Source organism: Meriones unguiculatus, chromosome X (genome assembly GCF_030254825.1).
Source record: "Meriones unguiculatus strain TT.TT164.6M chromosome X, Bangor_MerUng_6.1, whole genome shotgun sequence".
Taxonomy (NCBI): Eukaryota; Metazoa; Chordata; class Mammalia; order Rodentia; family Muridae; genus Meriones; species Meriones unguiculatus.
In genome coordinates, this window is record NC_083369.1 from 61473939 (window position 1) to 61488799 (window position 14861).

A 14861-nucleotide genomic window follows, 5' to 3' on the forward strand; every position below is an offset into this window, starting at 1 on the left:
TGCTTTGAATTTCAAATTCAAATTTCTAATAAGTGACTTAGAAGAAAGCAATCATTTTGTATTTATTGATCTAAAACCCTACAATCTCTATAGTGTCAGGAATGTTTTTTTATGTTTTGGATTTTTTTTCTATAAAACCAATCATATTCCCTGTAGACAAAGTTTTTTGTTTTTGTTTTTGTTTTTGTTTTTGTTTTTGTTTTCAATGCAGTTTATTCAGGAACCTTGAACAATTTTCTGACCCTGGGGAAAGCCAGCCCACAGCTTAAATAGCCTCTGGGTAGCCAACCCCAGCATGCCATGTGGGCAATGCAGATAGGTCCACATACATGGAAGCAAGCCAGATCCTCGGCCTTAGCCAAATGTGGAGTTGTTCGTGACAGAGAGCACTCACCATCGGGAAGGTGGAAGGCGGAAACCAGCTCCATCTTTAAGGCATAGCATTCCGCAGCTCTCTACAGTTCCCCCTTTTTGTTTTAGATGCATCAGGCAAGAGTAGAGGTCTGATCTCTGATATTAGAAATAACTTGGGACTTTGTACCGATGTTCATTTAGGTGTCATCCACCCAAAGAGCATCAGACCCGACCGATACCTTTTTCTCAGAGGCGGGACCTGGGGCATCAACCCGCATGCAATCAGACATGCTCTTCTCTGGGTCGAAAGCGGCTGACCTGAGTGCAGTGCTTAGCCTCGCATCCTGAGCGTATCAGTGGCCATTGTCACAGTAAATTCTACCAGAGTGGACACAGGACTAGCCACAGGATTATCACCATGGATTGCTGCAGCCATGAATCATCTGAAGGAATGGGCGGGCATGGGAGCGTTAGCAGGCCTTCTGGTGTTGGTCTCCTTGGTTTGCCTGTGGTATATATGCAAGATTAGATTCTCACAACAGTGTGATGCAGCCATGATCATTCAGGCCTTTACAGCCATTGAAGCAGGACATTCTCCCCAAGCATGGTTGGATACCATAAAAAGACAAAGTTTTTAAAGTATATTTTTTGGCATTTTTGAGAATATCTTTCATGTATACTATGTACTTTGATCACATTCACTCCCAATCCCCTCTCTTGCATGACTCCTCCCAGATCCCTCCCACCAATTCACCTACCCTAATTTCACATCCTATTTTTAACCTACTGAGTCCAATTAGTATTGCCTGTATGTACATGGGAGCAGAACCATCCACTGAAGCATGGACAATTAACAAGGTGCCACATCCTTCAGGAAAAATTACCTTCTCTTCCCAAGTAACCTGCAACTGCTAAGAACTTCCTTTTTTCATCCATGTTGGAATTTTGACTGGTTTCATATTATACAGTTCTTATTCAGGCAATCACAACCATGGTGAATTGATGAGTGTGGGAACCCTGTCATGTCCAGAAGACAATGTTTTTCACCAGTCCTCCTCAACCATTGGCTCTTACAATCCTTTTGTGCCCTCCTCTGAAAGTTGTTCCTGACCTGAGATTAGTGTGCTGGGAATGGAATATAGTTGTCCCATTCAGTTGCTTACTCTCTACATTTTGATCAGTTTTGAATATTTGAATTAACCACCATCCTTAGGCCTTGAGGTCAAGTAAGGGGCTGCAGCAGGCAGCAGTCCTAGTGCAGGAGCAGGGAATCCTTAAACAGGCTCTGCAAAGCCACAGAGACCTCAGTCTCTACTACTGAGTTCAGCTGTTACTCTTTGTAGTACCAATAGTTTTTGCCTTATATATTTTGAGTTTGTCAAATGCATATATGTTAAAGATTCTTACATATGATTTTAGAAAGGCTACTTCCCATAAAGTACACTTCTTTTTTTCTTAAATCCATCTTTGTTTAACATTAGTATGTTTACTGCAGCATTTTGACTTTTTTAAATTATTATTATTTATTACAATTTATTCACTTTGTATACAGGTCGTGGCCCTCTCCATTGTCTCCTCCTAATCTCACCCTTCTTCCTCCTATACTAGAACCCTAGTCCACTGAAAGAGGAGTTTCTCCTCCCCTTCTATTTGAACTTAGCCTATCATGTCTCATCAAGACTTTGTTTTCCTCTGTGGCCTGCCAAGGCTGCACCCTCCAGGGGGTGGTGATCAGAGAGGCAGCCACTGAGTTCATATCAGAGACAACCCCTGTTCTCCTTACTAGGGAATCCACTTGGAGACTGAGTTTGTGGGCTACATCCTCGCTAGCAACCTAGCTCTATAGAAGACACTAGAAGGAAAATTCCAATCTAAAGAAATCAACTACAGCCAAGAAAACACAGAGGAGGACTTTGCAGACCTGATAAAACAGGGCCAAGTGAATGGGGAGGAGGTTCCCCCCATCAGTGGACTTAGAAAGGGGCAGGGTGGAGAGGAGGGAAGGAGGGTGGGATTGGGAGGGAATGAGGGAGCGGGATACAGCTGGGATACAGAGTTAATAAAATGTAACTAATAAGAAAAAAATAAAAATTAAAAAAAAGATAACACAGGACATAGATAACCTCACAACAAAAAAAAAATCAAAAGAAAACAGGCTTTTTGAATTTTAACATTGTTGGCTTTTCTGCATACTTTTAGTCTGTATATCTTTAGAGAGAATTCCTTACAGAAAACATCTTTTTGTCAACGTGTTGTCAAATAATAAAAACAGATCACTTATATTTACAGTGATTATTGTTATATAGCTCTTTAAATATCTAACATGTTTGTATCACTTCCTGTTTGTTTCTCTTGTTCTTTGTTTCCTTTGTCTTCCAACCTTTTCACTTTCTCTGCTTTAGACTGATTATTTCACATTATTTTAATTTATCCTTTTTTTTACTATGCCATTATACTTTAAAATTTATTTATAGCCAAAGAACTTATGATATTCATTTATAACCAATTATACTTATAAATAACAAAATAATAATTTACAGGTACTTCTAGCATCTTCAAATATATTACATTCCTACTTTCTGACATGATAGTCTAAAATTATATGATGTGTTTAAGGCTCTATGTAACCCTATGTCCACAGACTTTTGCCTTCCTAAGTGTTTCTCATTGTCACCTGCATTTGGATGAAAAAAGAAAACTAGAGGAGTCTGGAGCTTTTTGCTCAAGTGGTTGTTATGCTTTGATATATCCTAAACGTTTTAAAATACAATAAACTAGTTTCCTTTGAGGATGGACTTAAAAAATAAAGAACAGAATGTCCTTAAATGAACATTATTTCTTTTCACTTGCCAGAAGCATGAGGGATAGTTACATGAACTTTACCTTGAAAACTGCTACTACCCCCGAAGGCAAAACTCACAAACTATGCAGTCTGGCTATGATTAACTGTGTACATAAATTCTTAACTCTTAGGCTCAGAGGACTGAGCCCAGTTTTAGTTGAAAATAAAACTAAATTCTAAAATTATATTAATGGAAGGTTTCTATGCTTTTGTATATTACATTATTTATACTTTAAGTGTTCTTACTAACATTGCTTCAAGATCTGATGTTTCTGATCTGAGTTTGTTAAAATCTTTAGTATTAAAGGACAAGAGTCCATATATCTGATAGACCGAGGAGACAGTAGTAATTTTTTCATTTGTTTCACTATATCTATATTTCTCTCTCATTCTCTCTCACTCTTGCTCTCACTCTCATTCCGTGTGTCTGTGTGTGACACAATGATTCTTTCTAGTGATATATTTTGTCTTTGTAGAGGAAGTGTATGTATGAGCACATGTACACATGTTTGTGTGCAGTTATTTGTGCCCATCTACGTGTCTATGTGGGGCTCAAAAACTGAGGTCAAGTGTTCTTAATTGCTTCTTTACTTTATTTTTCAAATTTCATGCATGAATATAGTGTATCTTGATCATATTAACCCTTAATCATATTTCTAGCTCCCCTATTCCTCTTAGCATATTTACCATCTCTGTACCAGCTTCATGTCTTTCTTTTTTATAATATACTGAATCCAATTATTGCTGCCTGTGTGCTCAGGTACTTAGAGTGATCCACTGTGTCATATGCAACCTACCACCACCAACTAAAAATAGTTACTCACCTTCTTTCAGCAATCATCATTTGCCATTTTTCTCCTCAGCTAGGCATGGGGCACTGGGATACCCTCCCACCCCATGTTGCAAATTTCAACTGGTTTCATTTCCTGGACATCTTGCATTGATAACTACAGCTGCTCTAATTCCATTTGTGCAATAGCCATGTCATATCCAAAAGCAAGCATTTCATATATCTCCTCCATATTTTCCTCCAGCTTTTTTTTTTTTTTTTTGTCTACACAGGGTTACTTTGTGTAGCCTTGGCTGTCCTGGACTCAATTTGTAGACCAGGCTGGCTTTGAACTCACAGTTCAAAGCTTCTGCTTCCCTGAGTGCTGGGATTACAGACATGGGCCACTACACCCAGCTATCCTCCAGCTCTTACATGTTTCTACCATAACTCTCTTCTATGATGTTCTCTAAGATTTATGGGGGTATTATAGATGTTCGATTTATGGCTGAACACTCATAATGCTTATTCTCTTCATTAGCCAGTAACCCTTTCTTCCTTTACCAGTTGAAAGTGCCAGAAATCCATGGATCTAACATGAATATTTATAATGGAGTTTGGCAACATGACTTTTCTGTAAAATAACAGTACATTCTTCCTTTGGAGCTATGGCTTTGTTAACTATGTGTTATTTACAGTACCAGGCTCCCTCCTGGGGAGCAGGCCTTAAATCCAAACAAAACATTGTTTGGTTACCCCTGTAAACAACTATGCCATTATTACACCAGTGGGTACATCTTGCCTTGAATGACAGTTTTATAGTATGCAGGGTACATTGGTGGGTAAGACATTGATGTCTTTTCTTACATAAAACCACACATAGCAATGCACAGCAGTATGAAAGTTAGTCAATGCACATAGAGTTTCCTAGCCAGTTCAAGATTACTCCTCTATACTCTGTAACCGAAGTGTCCACACACCTTATCTTTTGAGACAATGTCTTTCAGTGAACCCTTCAGTAATTCTGCACAATACAAAGCCCCAAAGGCCTTCCTACGGCCCAAGTTTCCAGCTCTCGGATTATAGGTATATCCTGCTGTTCTTTGTGTTTACCTGATTTACAGCTTCCTAGGGAAGTGAACTTGGGATTTTAACTTCTGTAGCAAGCACTTTAATGAACAAGCATCACCATAGCTACTCTATTAATACTTCTTATAATATATTCTACCTATAGTTTTTAAAGGTAGTGGTTTTATTCACTTGAATCAATCTTTAAAAAACATTTTTGTAATGTTTACCTTTTCATATATCTTCCCTTAGTTTTTATTTTATTTTATTAATTATACTTTATTCACTTTGTATCCCCCATAAGCCCCTCCCTCCTTCCTTCCCGGTCCCACCCTCCTTCCCCCTTCTTCACAGATGCCTTTTCCCAAGTCCACTGATAAGAGAAGTCCTCCTCTCCTTCTTTCTGATATTTATCAGATCACATCAGGAGTGGCTGCATTGTCATCTTCTGTGGCCTGGTAGGGCTGCTCCCCCCTCAGGGGGAGGTGATCAAAGAGCAGGCCAATCAGATTATGTCAGAGGCAGTCCCTCTTCCCATTACTATGGAAACGACTTGGACACTGAACTGCCATAGGCTACATCTGTGCAGGGGTTCTAGGTTATCTCCATGCATGATACTTGGTTGGAGTATGAGTCTCTGGGAAGATTCCTGGGTTCAAATTTTCTGGTTCTGTTGCTCTCCTTGTGGAGTTCCTGTCCTCTCCAGATCTTACTATTTCCCACTTCTTACATAAGATTCCATGCACATTGTCCAACAGTTGGTCATAAGTCTCAGAGTCTGCTTTGATAGTCTGCAGGGCAGAGCCTTTCAGAGGCCCTCTGTAGCAGGTTCCTAGGTTGTTTCCTGTTTTTTTCTTCTGATGTCCATCCTCTTTGCCTTTCAGGATGTCTACTTGATGCATTTATTGTCTACTTGGTGCATCATAGAGCCACCTAAGAAAAAAAAATTTTTTTTCAAGACAGGATTTCTCTGTGAATCCTTGGCTGTCCTGGACTTGCTTTGTAGACCAGACTGGCCTCAAACTCACAGAGATACACCTGACTCTGCCTCTCTGTGTGCTGGTATCATGCACCACTATGCCTTCCAGAGAAAGAAATCTTAATTGATGGATTGTGCAGATAACATTAGCCTGTGGTCATCTGTGTTTGTGAGAGGTTGTCTTGATTGGTGTGAGGGGGTTCAGCCCACTGTGATTGGCACCAATCCTAAGCAAATGACTTGAAATGTCCAATAACATTAGCTGAGTATGAACCATGGGAACAAGCCAGAGAGGAAGTCCTGATATAGGTTCTTGCCTTGAATTTCTGCCCTAACTTCCCTCAATGATCTACTGTGATCTAAAAGTTAAGAGAAATAAACTGGTGCAGTCTCCAAAAGCTGCTTTTGGTAAATGTTTTGTCATAGCAACAAAAAACAAACTAGAACAGATTTCACTGACCAAAATTCCAATGGATAGATACATTTGTCCAAACTTATCAATGTTTGTACATTTTGGTGATGATTTATACCTGTAATAAACTGCTTAAAACATATTCAAAATTAACATGGATCTTAGTGTTTCCATATTTTAACATTAGAATGAAATTCTTCTCAATTTACTTGAAGTATATCCTAAGATGCCCCCACCTCTAAACTTCATCCATCAAAAAACCATCTCTTTAGTGTCTGGCATTCACACATTTTACAAAACTCACCACTAACTTTTCCTGAAAAACAACATCTTTCCTTTTGCCTAGCCACTGTGTCAAGTCTATATTTAAAGCTAATTTATGTTGTATGCTTTGAAATTCTATACTCATCACAATTGAGGTAGCAACACTTCTTGAGCTCGTCCATCCAGCAATCTTTCAATTGTGTATTTTTTACCTTCTCCTTTAAATTTAGAATTTAATGCATCAGGTTTGAGCCTTTCTCTTATACTAAATCTTTAGCCCAGAGCTAGGCAATTATTAGGGGTTGAAAAAAAGTATCATTGGTGGGTTTCTGGATTTTTATTTACTACAATATATTCACTCTTTATCCCAGCTGTAGCCCCTCATGTCCTCCCAATGGAACATGTCTTCATTCTTCTATCATTCCCTTTCCCAAGTACACTGATAGGGGAGGCCTTCCTCCCCTTTTATCTGACCCTACCCTATCAGGTCTAATCAAGACTGGCTGGCTGCATTGTTTTCCTCTGTGGGCTCGTAAACTGTCCCCTATTCAGGGGGAGGTGATCAAAGAGCCATCCACTGAGTTCATGTTAGAGACAGTCCCAGTTCCCCTTACTAGGGAATCCACTTGGACACTGATCTGCCATGGGCTACATCTCTGCAAGGGGTCTATGTCCTCTCCATGCATGGTCCTTAGTTGGATTTCAATATATTAGTTTTGGGTAGTCATGTTTGACTATTCTGCAGACTGAATTACAGAGATAAACACCAACCTCCTGTTTAATTCCAAAAGAGCAAATCACCTCTAGATTTTTAAGAGCTGATAATTAAGACACCTCATATATATTAATAGAATGTAGAGGATCATTTTTCAATTCTCTTTCTAAATTCTTTCTGCAGCCTGTGGAGATCTGTTTTTGGAAACTGCATTGGCGATGAGGAGGGAAAGGCTCCGTGGCATGGATCAGCTTTCTGCCCCATGCCTGGCAGAGACTGACTGCCCTCCATGTGATACTTTAAATCATATGAAATTTGCAGCCTCTCTGGGGCTGCTGGAACTGTGAGAACTTCTTTCACAGCGGTTTACATGATGCTAACACAATTGAATACAGTGGGCTTTACCAAGGGAAGGGAAAAAACAAAGAGAACAAAAGTCAATGTAAGTCATAAACATCATAAATTCCCAACTGTATGCTGAGAGAGAGGTGAGATGAGGAAGTTCTAGCTTCAGGCAGTCAGTAAAGCAATTAACATAAGGACAAATAATAGCATGTGATCTCAAAAATACCTAAATGTAAAAGGTCACAGAAGCTCACTTGAGCTGTATGAACATTATCAACACTTGGATAATGGAAGGGAACATAAAGGGGGTTAATTATGAGAACTGTGTAGAACCTACTTTAGGCTTCAGATCAATACAAGAGATTTCCCTGGTTCTCAGCACTTCTCTTCTGCCAACTTAATATAAAGGTTTTCCATCTCTCTCTTCTGTGTGTGTGTGTGTGTGTACAGACCATTTCTTTTTTTATTTTTAAATATTAGTTACAGTTTATTGACTGTATCCAAGCTGTATCCCTCTCCCTCATTACTTTCCATCTCTTGAAGAACTAGAAAAAGAGTAAACCAAAAATAATATTAAACTCTAAAAAACAACAACAAATTCAAATGTTTTGGGAGGAGCCAAAATCTGAACAATGCATTTTCATATAAAGAAATACTTATACTTAATAATATTCCTCTAAACAAGCTAGCGATTGTTTTTACTTTCTGAATCACTTATTTTAACTCATTTTGCTATCCCAACTTCATACTCAGTGTAGCATTTATTCTTTCTCATTTAGAAATGTATTAAAATGCAGCACCAGTTGAGAAATAACTTTATATGGTTCCAGCTAGACATTGTGCCCAATGGTAGTCAAACAGAGAAGTCTTTTCTGTATTCATGATTGTATATCCAATAAGGATGATAAAAATTAGTTGGTACCACTAATTTTCCATATAAAGTATTTTATGTTTACCAATATTTGTAACTATTTATACAGCTACCCTAGAAGCTAACAGCCATTTTCTACCACTTTCATTTGTGCTTTTTGGTCAAAAGCATGTGGAAACAGAAACACATCTTTACTGAGGAAGTAGCAAGATACAATGAAGGCTATAATTCTTTCAAGAAACAGGAATTGTGGCTCTTAAGAACCAATTCTAGAAATGCAGCTCTCCTGTTTCTGGCCATAAAAGCCTCTTGCAATTTGCTTCAGAAAGAAAACAGCAAGACTATGAGAATATATCACTAAGAACAGGGTTTCTTCCATGAGTAGGAGAAGCAGAAAAACAAGATAGAAGATTTAGAGATATCAGGGCCATGGAGGTGGCCTGGCAGCCAGGCTTGGATAGGGTGGAGTGCTGTATTAGATAGCAAGCAAAGGAAAAGCAAACAGGAATTGTACTCACATTTGGAGATCTAAAGTGACTAAACACCTTCAATTTATTTTTCATATGCTCACTGTTTGTCTGTTTTGTTTTGTTTTTTGTTGTTGTTGCAATATTTTTTTGAGACAGGGTTTCTCTGTGTCACAGCCATGGCTGTCCTAGAATTGCTTTCTAGACCAAGATGGCCTCAAACTCACAGAAATCTGCCTGCCTCTGCCTCCCGAGTGCAGGGGATGAAAGGTCTGTACTACTATTCTCAGCTTTATGCTCTCCATTTTTTTTTTCCAGAATGTGTCTATTTGTCTCATAGCCATTGTGGAAGTTTTTTTTTTCTTTTTTTATTAAAATATTTATATTAATTACAGCTTATTTACTTTGTATCCCACCTGTAGCCCCTTCCCTCATTCCCTCCCAATTCCACCCTCCTTCCCTCATCTCCTCCCTGCCCTTTTCTAAGTCCACTGATAGGGGAGGTCCTCCTCCCCTTCCATCTGATCCTAGCTTATCAGGACTATTCATGACTGGCTGCAGTGTCCTCCTCTGTGGCCTAGATAAATCCTCGCTTATAAAGACAAATGGGGTGGACTTTGGAAGTAGGAAAAAACAGGGAACAGGACAGGAGCCTACCACAGAGGGCCTCTGAAAGACTCTACCTAGCAGTGTATCAAAGCAGATGCTGAGACTCATAGCCAAACCTTGGGCAGAGTGCAGGGAATCATATACTCTCCATTTTTAATGTTATCTTCTTTACTCCTTTATAAAGCCTAAGTTCTAGCATAAAACCTATACTAATGCAAAATTTTCCCTTTGTGTCATTGTATAAAGATCCAACTAGTTTTCATAAACTCAATTTAGAACATTAAAACTAATGTTTTCTCCTTTTTGACACAAATGATATGTGCTATATTTATCAAAGCCCTGTGACATGTTGTTACTTCTATTCCCCATGTCTGTCTTTTCTTTCTTGTTTGTTATTTGCTTTTTGTGTTTTCTTGCTGGAAGTGATACCAGCACAGGAATCCACATAGCACTCTGTACCCAGCACAATCCTGAAGCTGGTGTGCTGTTTTAGCCTCTTGTAGAATTTCTATGACTGTTTTCTGTCTCATTCAAACCAACACAGCCAAGTCTACTGTCTTTCTTTCAGGCTCCTCAAAGAGCATCTTGGAGAAAAAGAAGTTGAGTTGACACTTATCTTTGACTCAGTAGTGGAAGCTGACTTGGCTAATTATACCTGCCATGTGGAAAACAGAAATGGACGGAAACATGCCAGCGTTCTACTGCGTAAAAAGGGTACTGTTTTTTAATAAATGCATCTACATATTCACTACCAGTAGCTACTAAATATGTTTTCTAGACACATTTTGCATTTACTAAAAACTTTAACTATTTTTGTCTTTCTGAGGAGCAATATTTCTCTTGCTAAGCACATTAGCAAAAATAAAAAGCCTATGACCTTCAATAGCCTAAGGAAATGAAATAAAGTATAGTTATATGTTATGTCAATTGACATAAAATGTGTCATGTTTGCAATTCTAAGTGATACATAAAATTTTGATACACATTGTCATTCCATTTTTCTCTGTATTTCATCTTATATGTCTTATAGTGCTTAGTTGAAATGTCAGTCTTTGTATTAACAGATTAAAAACAAGGTTGCATTTTAATTTCCAGAATAAAATGTAACATAAGTGATTAATAATGCCATATAAAGAGTTATCATAAATACTCTAAGCAATATTTTGTGACATGTCTTGTTATTGAAAAACTTTCAGTAGGTGCATATATTTCAAGTCCGTTGGCATTTCTGGAAAAATCCCTCTTAAGAGAATGGGTACAATTGTATGTCATGGGGAAAAAAGACATGAAATTTACACATAAAGGGGCTAAAACTAGACAGTGCCACAAAAGGGTCTTAAAAAGTTTTAGCAGAGTCTCCATTACTACAAGAAGGCTGAAGGTAAAGTCTCAAAGACTTTACCCTGCAAGGTATTGAAGCAGATGCAGAGACTCATAGCCAAACTTTAGGCAGAATGCAGGGAATCTTTTGAAAGAAGGGGGAGACAAAAAAAAAAAAAAAAAAAAACCTGGAGAGGACAGGAGCTCCACAAAGAGCCCAAGAGAGCCAAAATATCTGGGCCCACTGCACCCTGAAGAAACTGATGAATCAACCAAGGATAAAACAAACTTTACTTAAAGGCCAACCCACCACTCTGCTCTATAAGATTTTGTCCCAGGATATGAAATCATCAAAATTTTCAAGTGAACTTGAGTGGGTAAAGATTATTTTTTTAATGTATAAGCATTAAGATATAGTTTAAAGCACTTTTATTTTGATAAAACTATATTTGACACATGATATATCATTTTGCATGTTTCTAAGTTAAAGTTTTTACTGTGCTTTCATAAAGGAAAGGGTTAATTTTTCTTTTGGTGTTTGAAATCTCAAAAATATAAATGGCAAAACCCTGTGAACCTGTTGTAAATTTTTAAAACCGTATCAAGTTTTTCTTGTGTTAAAAAGCACACACACAAACATATTTGAATTTAGACCTACTACCCTTTATTACAATAGAGCATGACCTCATTGGCTGTGGTAATTCCATCTTGAATGCAAATATAGCTTGTTTTATGGAACAATGACTTCTTAAAGAGCTGTAAGTCAAATATTTGAAACCCCCTCAGTGATCATTATGGAGAAGACACTTGTGATTAATCATTTCATGAACTAAAAAGGGCTTTTGCAAAGTGAAAATTATCCGTAACATCCAATGAACATGGACAGGTCTTACAAAAATATTATACCCTTTAATTACATAGCTCCTACATTCAGCTATCATTTTGTTTTGTCTGAAAAGTTATCAGCCAGAAAATATAAATGACTACAGTAGTAAGAGATTCATTTGATTTTTCCCTTGTGGTGAAACAAGATTATGAACTTAACCTTAGAACATTTTAATAATTAGTTCTACTGTTCTGCACATACTTTCCCCCCGAAACATAGGTATGACATTAAATCTAAATCTTTCTTTCCTTCTTTCTCTGTCCATGCCTCCTTCTCTGTAACCTTCCAGTTGCACCTTCCCTCCCCAACCCTATCTCCTTCATCCTCTCCCCAGCACTTTCTTCTACTCCACCTGGACTTTTACAATGATATAGGAAGGTGTCTTAGTATAAAAGGCAGTATTGGTTTGCTTAATTTATGAAGATAAGAAATGTGGTTTTCCCCATAGTTCTGGAGGTTAGAATATCCAAGATCTGAGTCTTCATAGGCCTTTACCAGTCATATTTCTGTCAATGTTCTGTTCGGAATTATTTGGGTTAATTTATTTTCTTCAAAAGAGTCTTTCCTTGGAGTCCTCATCTTTTACTGAACCTTCACTGGACTCTCCATGAAGCTCTTTGCATTCACAATCTACATAGAATCTCCTTGAGCCTCTACCCATTCATTACCCATTTTCAAAGCCACGTTTCTATTCATAGATATTTGTTATAGTAGCACCCTAGGCAGCAGTAACTTATATCTTAATCTATTTGGGTGCTTGACAAAACAGCTTTAACTGAGCAGTATTAAAAAAAAAATCACAGCTTTTACATTTACTGCTCTAGAGATCCATGTGCTAGCTAGCATATTCTCTGTCTATTAAAGATCTATTCCTCATAGTTGGTGAATTCAGTGTAGTCTCACATAGGAAAAGAAGTAAGGTTCTCTCTTGTCTCTAAAGGAATACTTGTCTCTTAATCTGAACACTATTACTTTTGAGCAAGGTTTCAACACATTGAATTTTGTTTAATGTTGGACATCAAACTCAAAACCCTAAAAATGGCACAGCCACTGAGTGACATCCTGAGATCAACAGACATGACTTTTGGGAGGATGCCAACATTCAGGTCACAGCTAAATCCACAGGTCAAACCGCCTAATCTATTCACTGTTTTTTTGTTACAGAAGCAAGCTCAAACACACACACACACACACACACACACACACACACAACACACACACACACACACACACACACACACACACACACACACACATTCTTCTCTTCTTTCTTGGCTTCAATTTCTACTTTTCCCATACAACAATATCTGACCTTTGTGTTCACACTGAAGAAACAAATGGATTCAAACTAAGTAGATACAAAAGAACTCTATGTATACTATGAGAACATACAAAAAGTTATAAATACTCAAAGGTTTCCTCCTTGGCTGCATTTATCCTTAGGAAGCATTTACAAGACAGAAACCAAAATAAATGACTTTCAGCTTCTCCGTCAGGAAATATCTTGATTTTTATAGACCCTGCTGGGATAGAAAATGGCAAATGCAAACAGAAGACAAAAGAAAAGCCAGATGTCATTTGGCTGGTGGCAGTTTTACCCTCTGATTATAGGTTGGATGTTTCCCTTTTGATAAGACTGTCTTGGCTGAATCGAAGAATACTTGTTGGGTCTCAGAGTTAAGGCTCACAGTTTTCAACTTAAGTAGCCATAATTATGTAATATTTTTCAAAAGCATTTTTATAAAATGGATGCCCAAAACATGAAGGCACTTTTTACACCATGTTTTTCTTCCATATATTTACTGCTGACATGGATGCCTGCTACTTAGGAATACAAATTGTCCCTGCTGCAGATTAGCAACTGTACTCTGTAAATAACATAGAAGTTGTTGGAAAATTTTTGATTTATTGATATTGAAAACTGTTGAGAGCTGTTCTGTCCAGAGAGAAAAATGGAAGAAAGGGAGATGGGAGTCAGAGAGAGAAGGGGCAGGAGAGAGGAAAGGCAAGAGGGAAGAAGTTGAGGAACAAAAGAGAAGAGAGAAAAACATGACCACATGTACAGAATAAATTAAACATTTATTATGGTAAAAACAGGAACAAAACATTTGAATTATGTCAATCAATGTGATAAGCTGAAAAAGAAGTTTATTTTTAGAGTAACAAAGAAACATTTATTGTTTCCAACATAACACTGGTCATTAACAATGCATTGTTGATCAAAAGTGGTGAGGAAACAAGTGAAGATTGTAATTTCTTTCCCAACCTAAATTTGTGGTTGTTGTTGTTTGTTTTGTTTTGGTTTGGTTTTTGTTTTCTTTTTTTATTTTTATATTATTAAATTTAATTTTAGTTATATATTTATTTATTACAGTTTATTCAGTTTGTGTCCCTTCTGCAGCCCTTCTCTCATCTCCTACCAGTCTCATCCACCCTCCCTCTCATCTCCCATGCCCCTTCCCTAGTCCCTGATAGGGGAGGACCTCCTCAACTTCTATATGACCTTAACTATCAGGTCTTATCAAGGCTGGCTGCATCAACTTCCTCTGTGGCCTGGCAAGGCTGCACCCTCCAGAGAGAGGTAATCAAAGACCCAGCCACTGAGTTCATGTCAGAGACAGTCCCTATACCCCTTACTAAGGAAAACCCACAGACAATGGGCTCAATAGAAACTGAGGATCCAATGGGCTTCCTTTGAACAGGGGGTCTAGATCCTCTCCATGTATGGGCCTTGGTTAGATTATCAGTATCTGCAGCCTCCCCCCTCCCCCCACTGGGCCAAGGTATTTTGGCTCCCCTATATGTATTTCTATCTTTCTCTTCCATAAGGATTCCGACACTCTGCCCAAAGTTTGGCTATGAGTCTCAGTATCTCCTTCAATACACTTGTGGGTAGAGTCTTTCAAAGTCCTTTGTGGAGGGCTCTTATCCTGTTCCTTGTCTTCTACTTCCTATGTCTA

At 38.1% G+C, this 14861-nt stretch overlaps 1 protein-coding gene across 1 annotated transcript in view; it reads left to right on the forward strand.

Moving 5' to 3' along the window:
- Il1rapl2 (interleukin 1 receptor accessory protein like 2) overlaps positions 1–14861 on the forward strand; it is a 768417-nt gene that overhangs the window by 716432 nt on the left and 37124 nt on the right. Inside the window, exon 7 of the mRNA XM_060374647.1 lies at positions 10264–10409. Within this exon, the coding sequence (XP_060230630.1) occupies positions 10264–10409 (146 nt within the window). The remainder of the gene's footprint in view (positions 1–10263; positions 10410–14861) is intronic.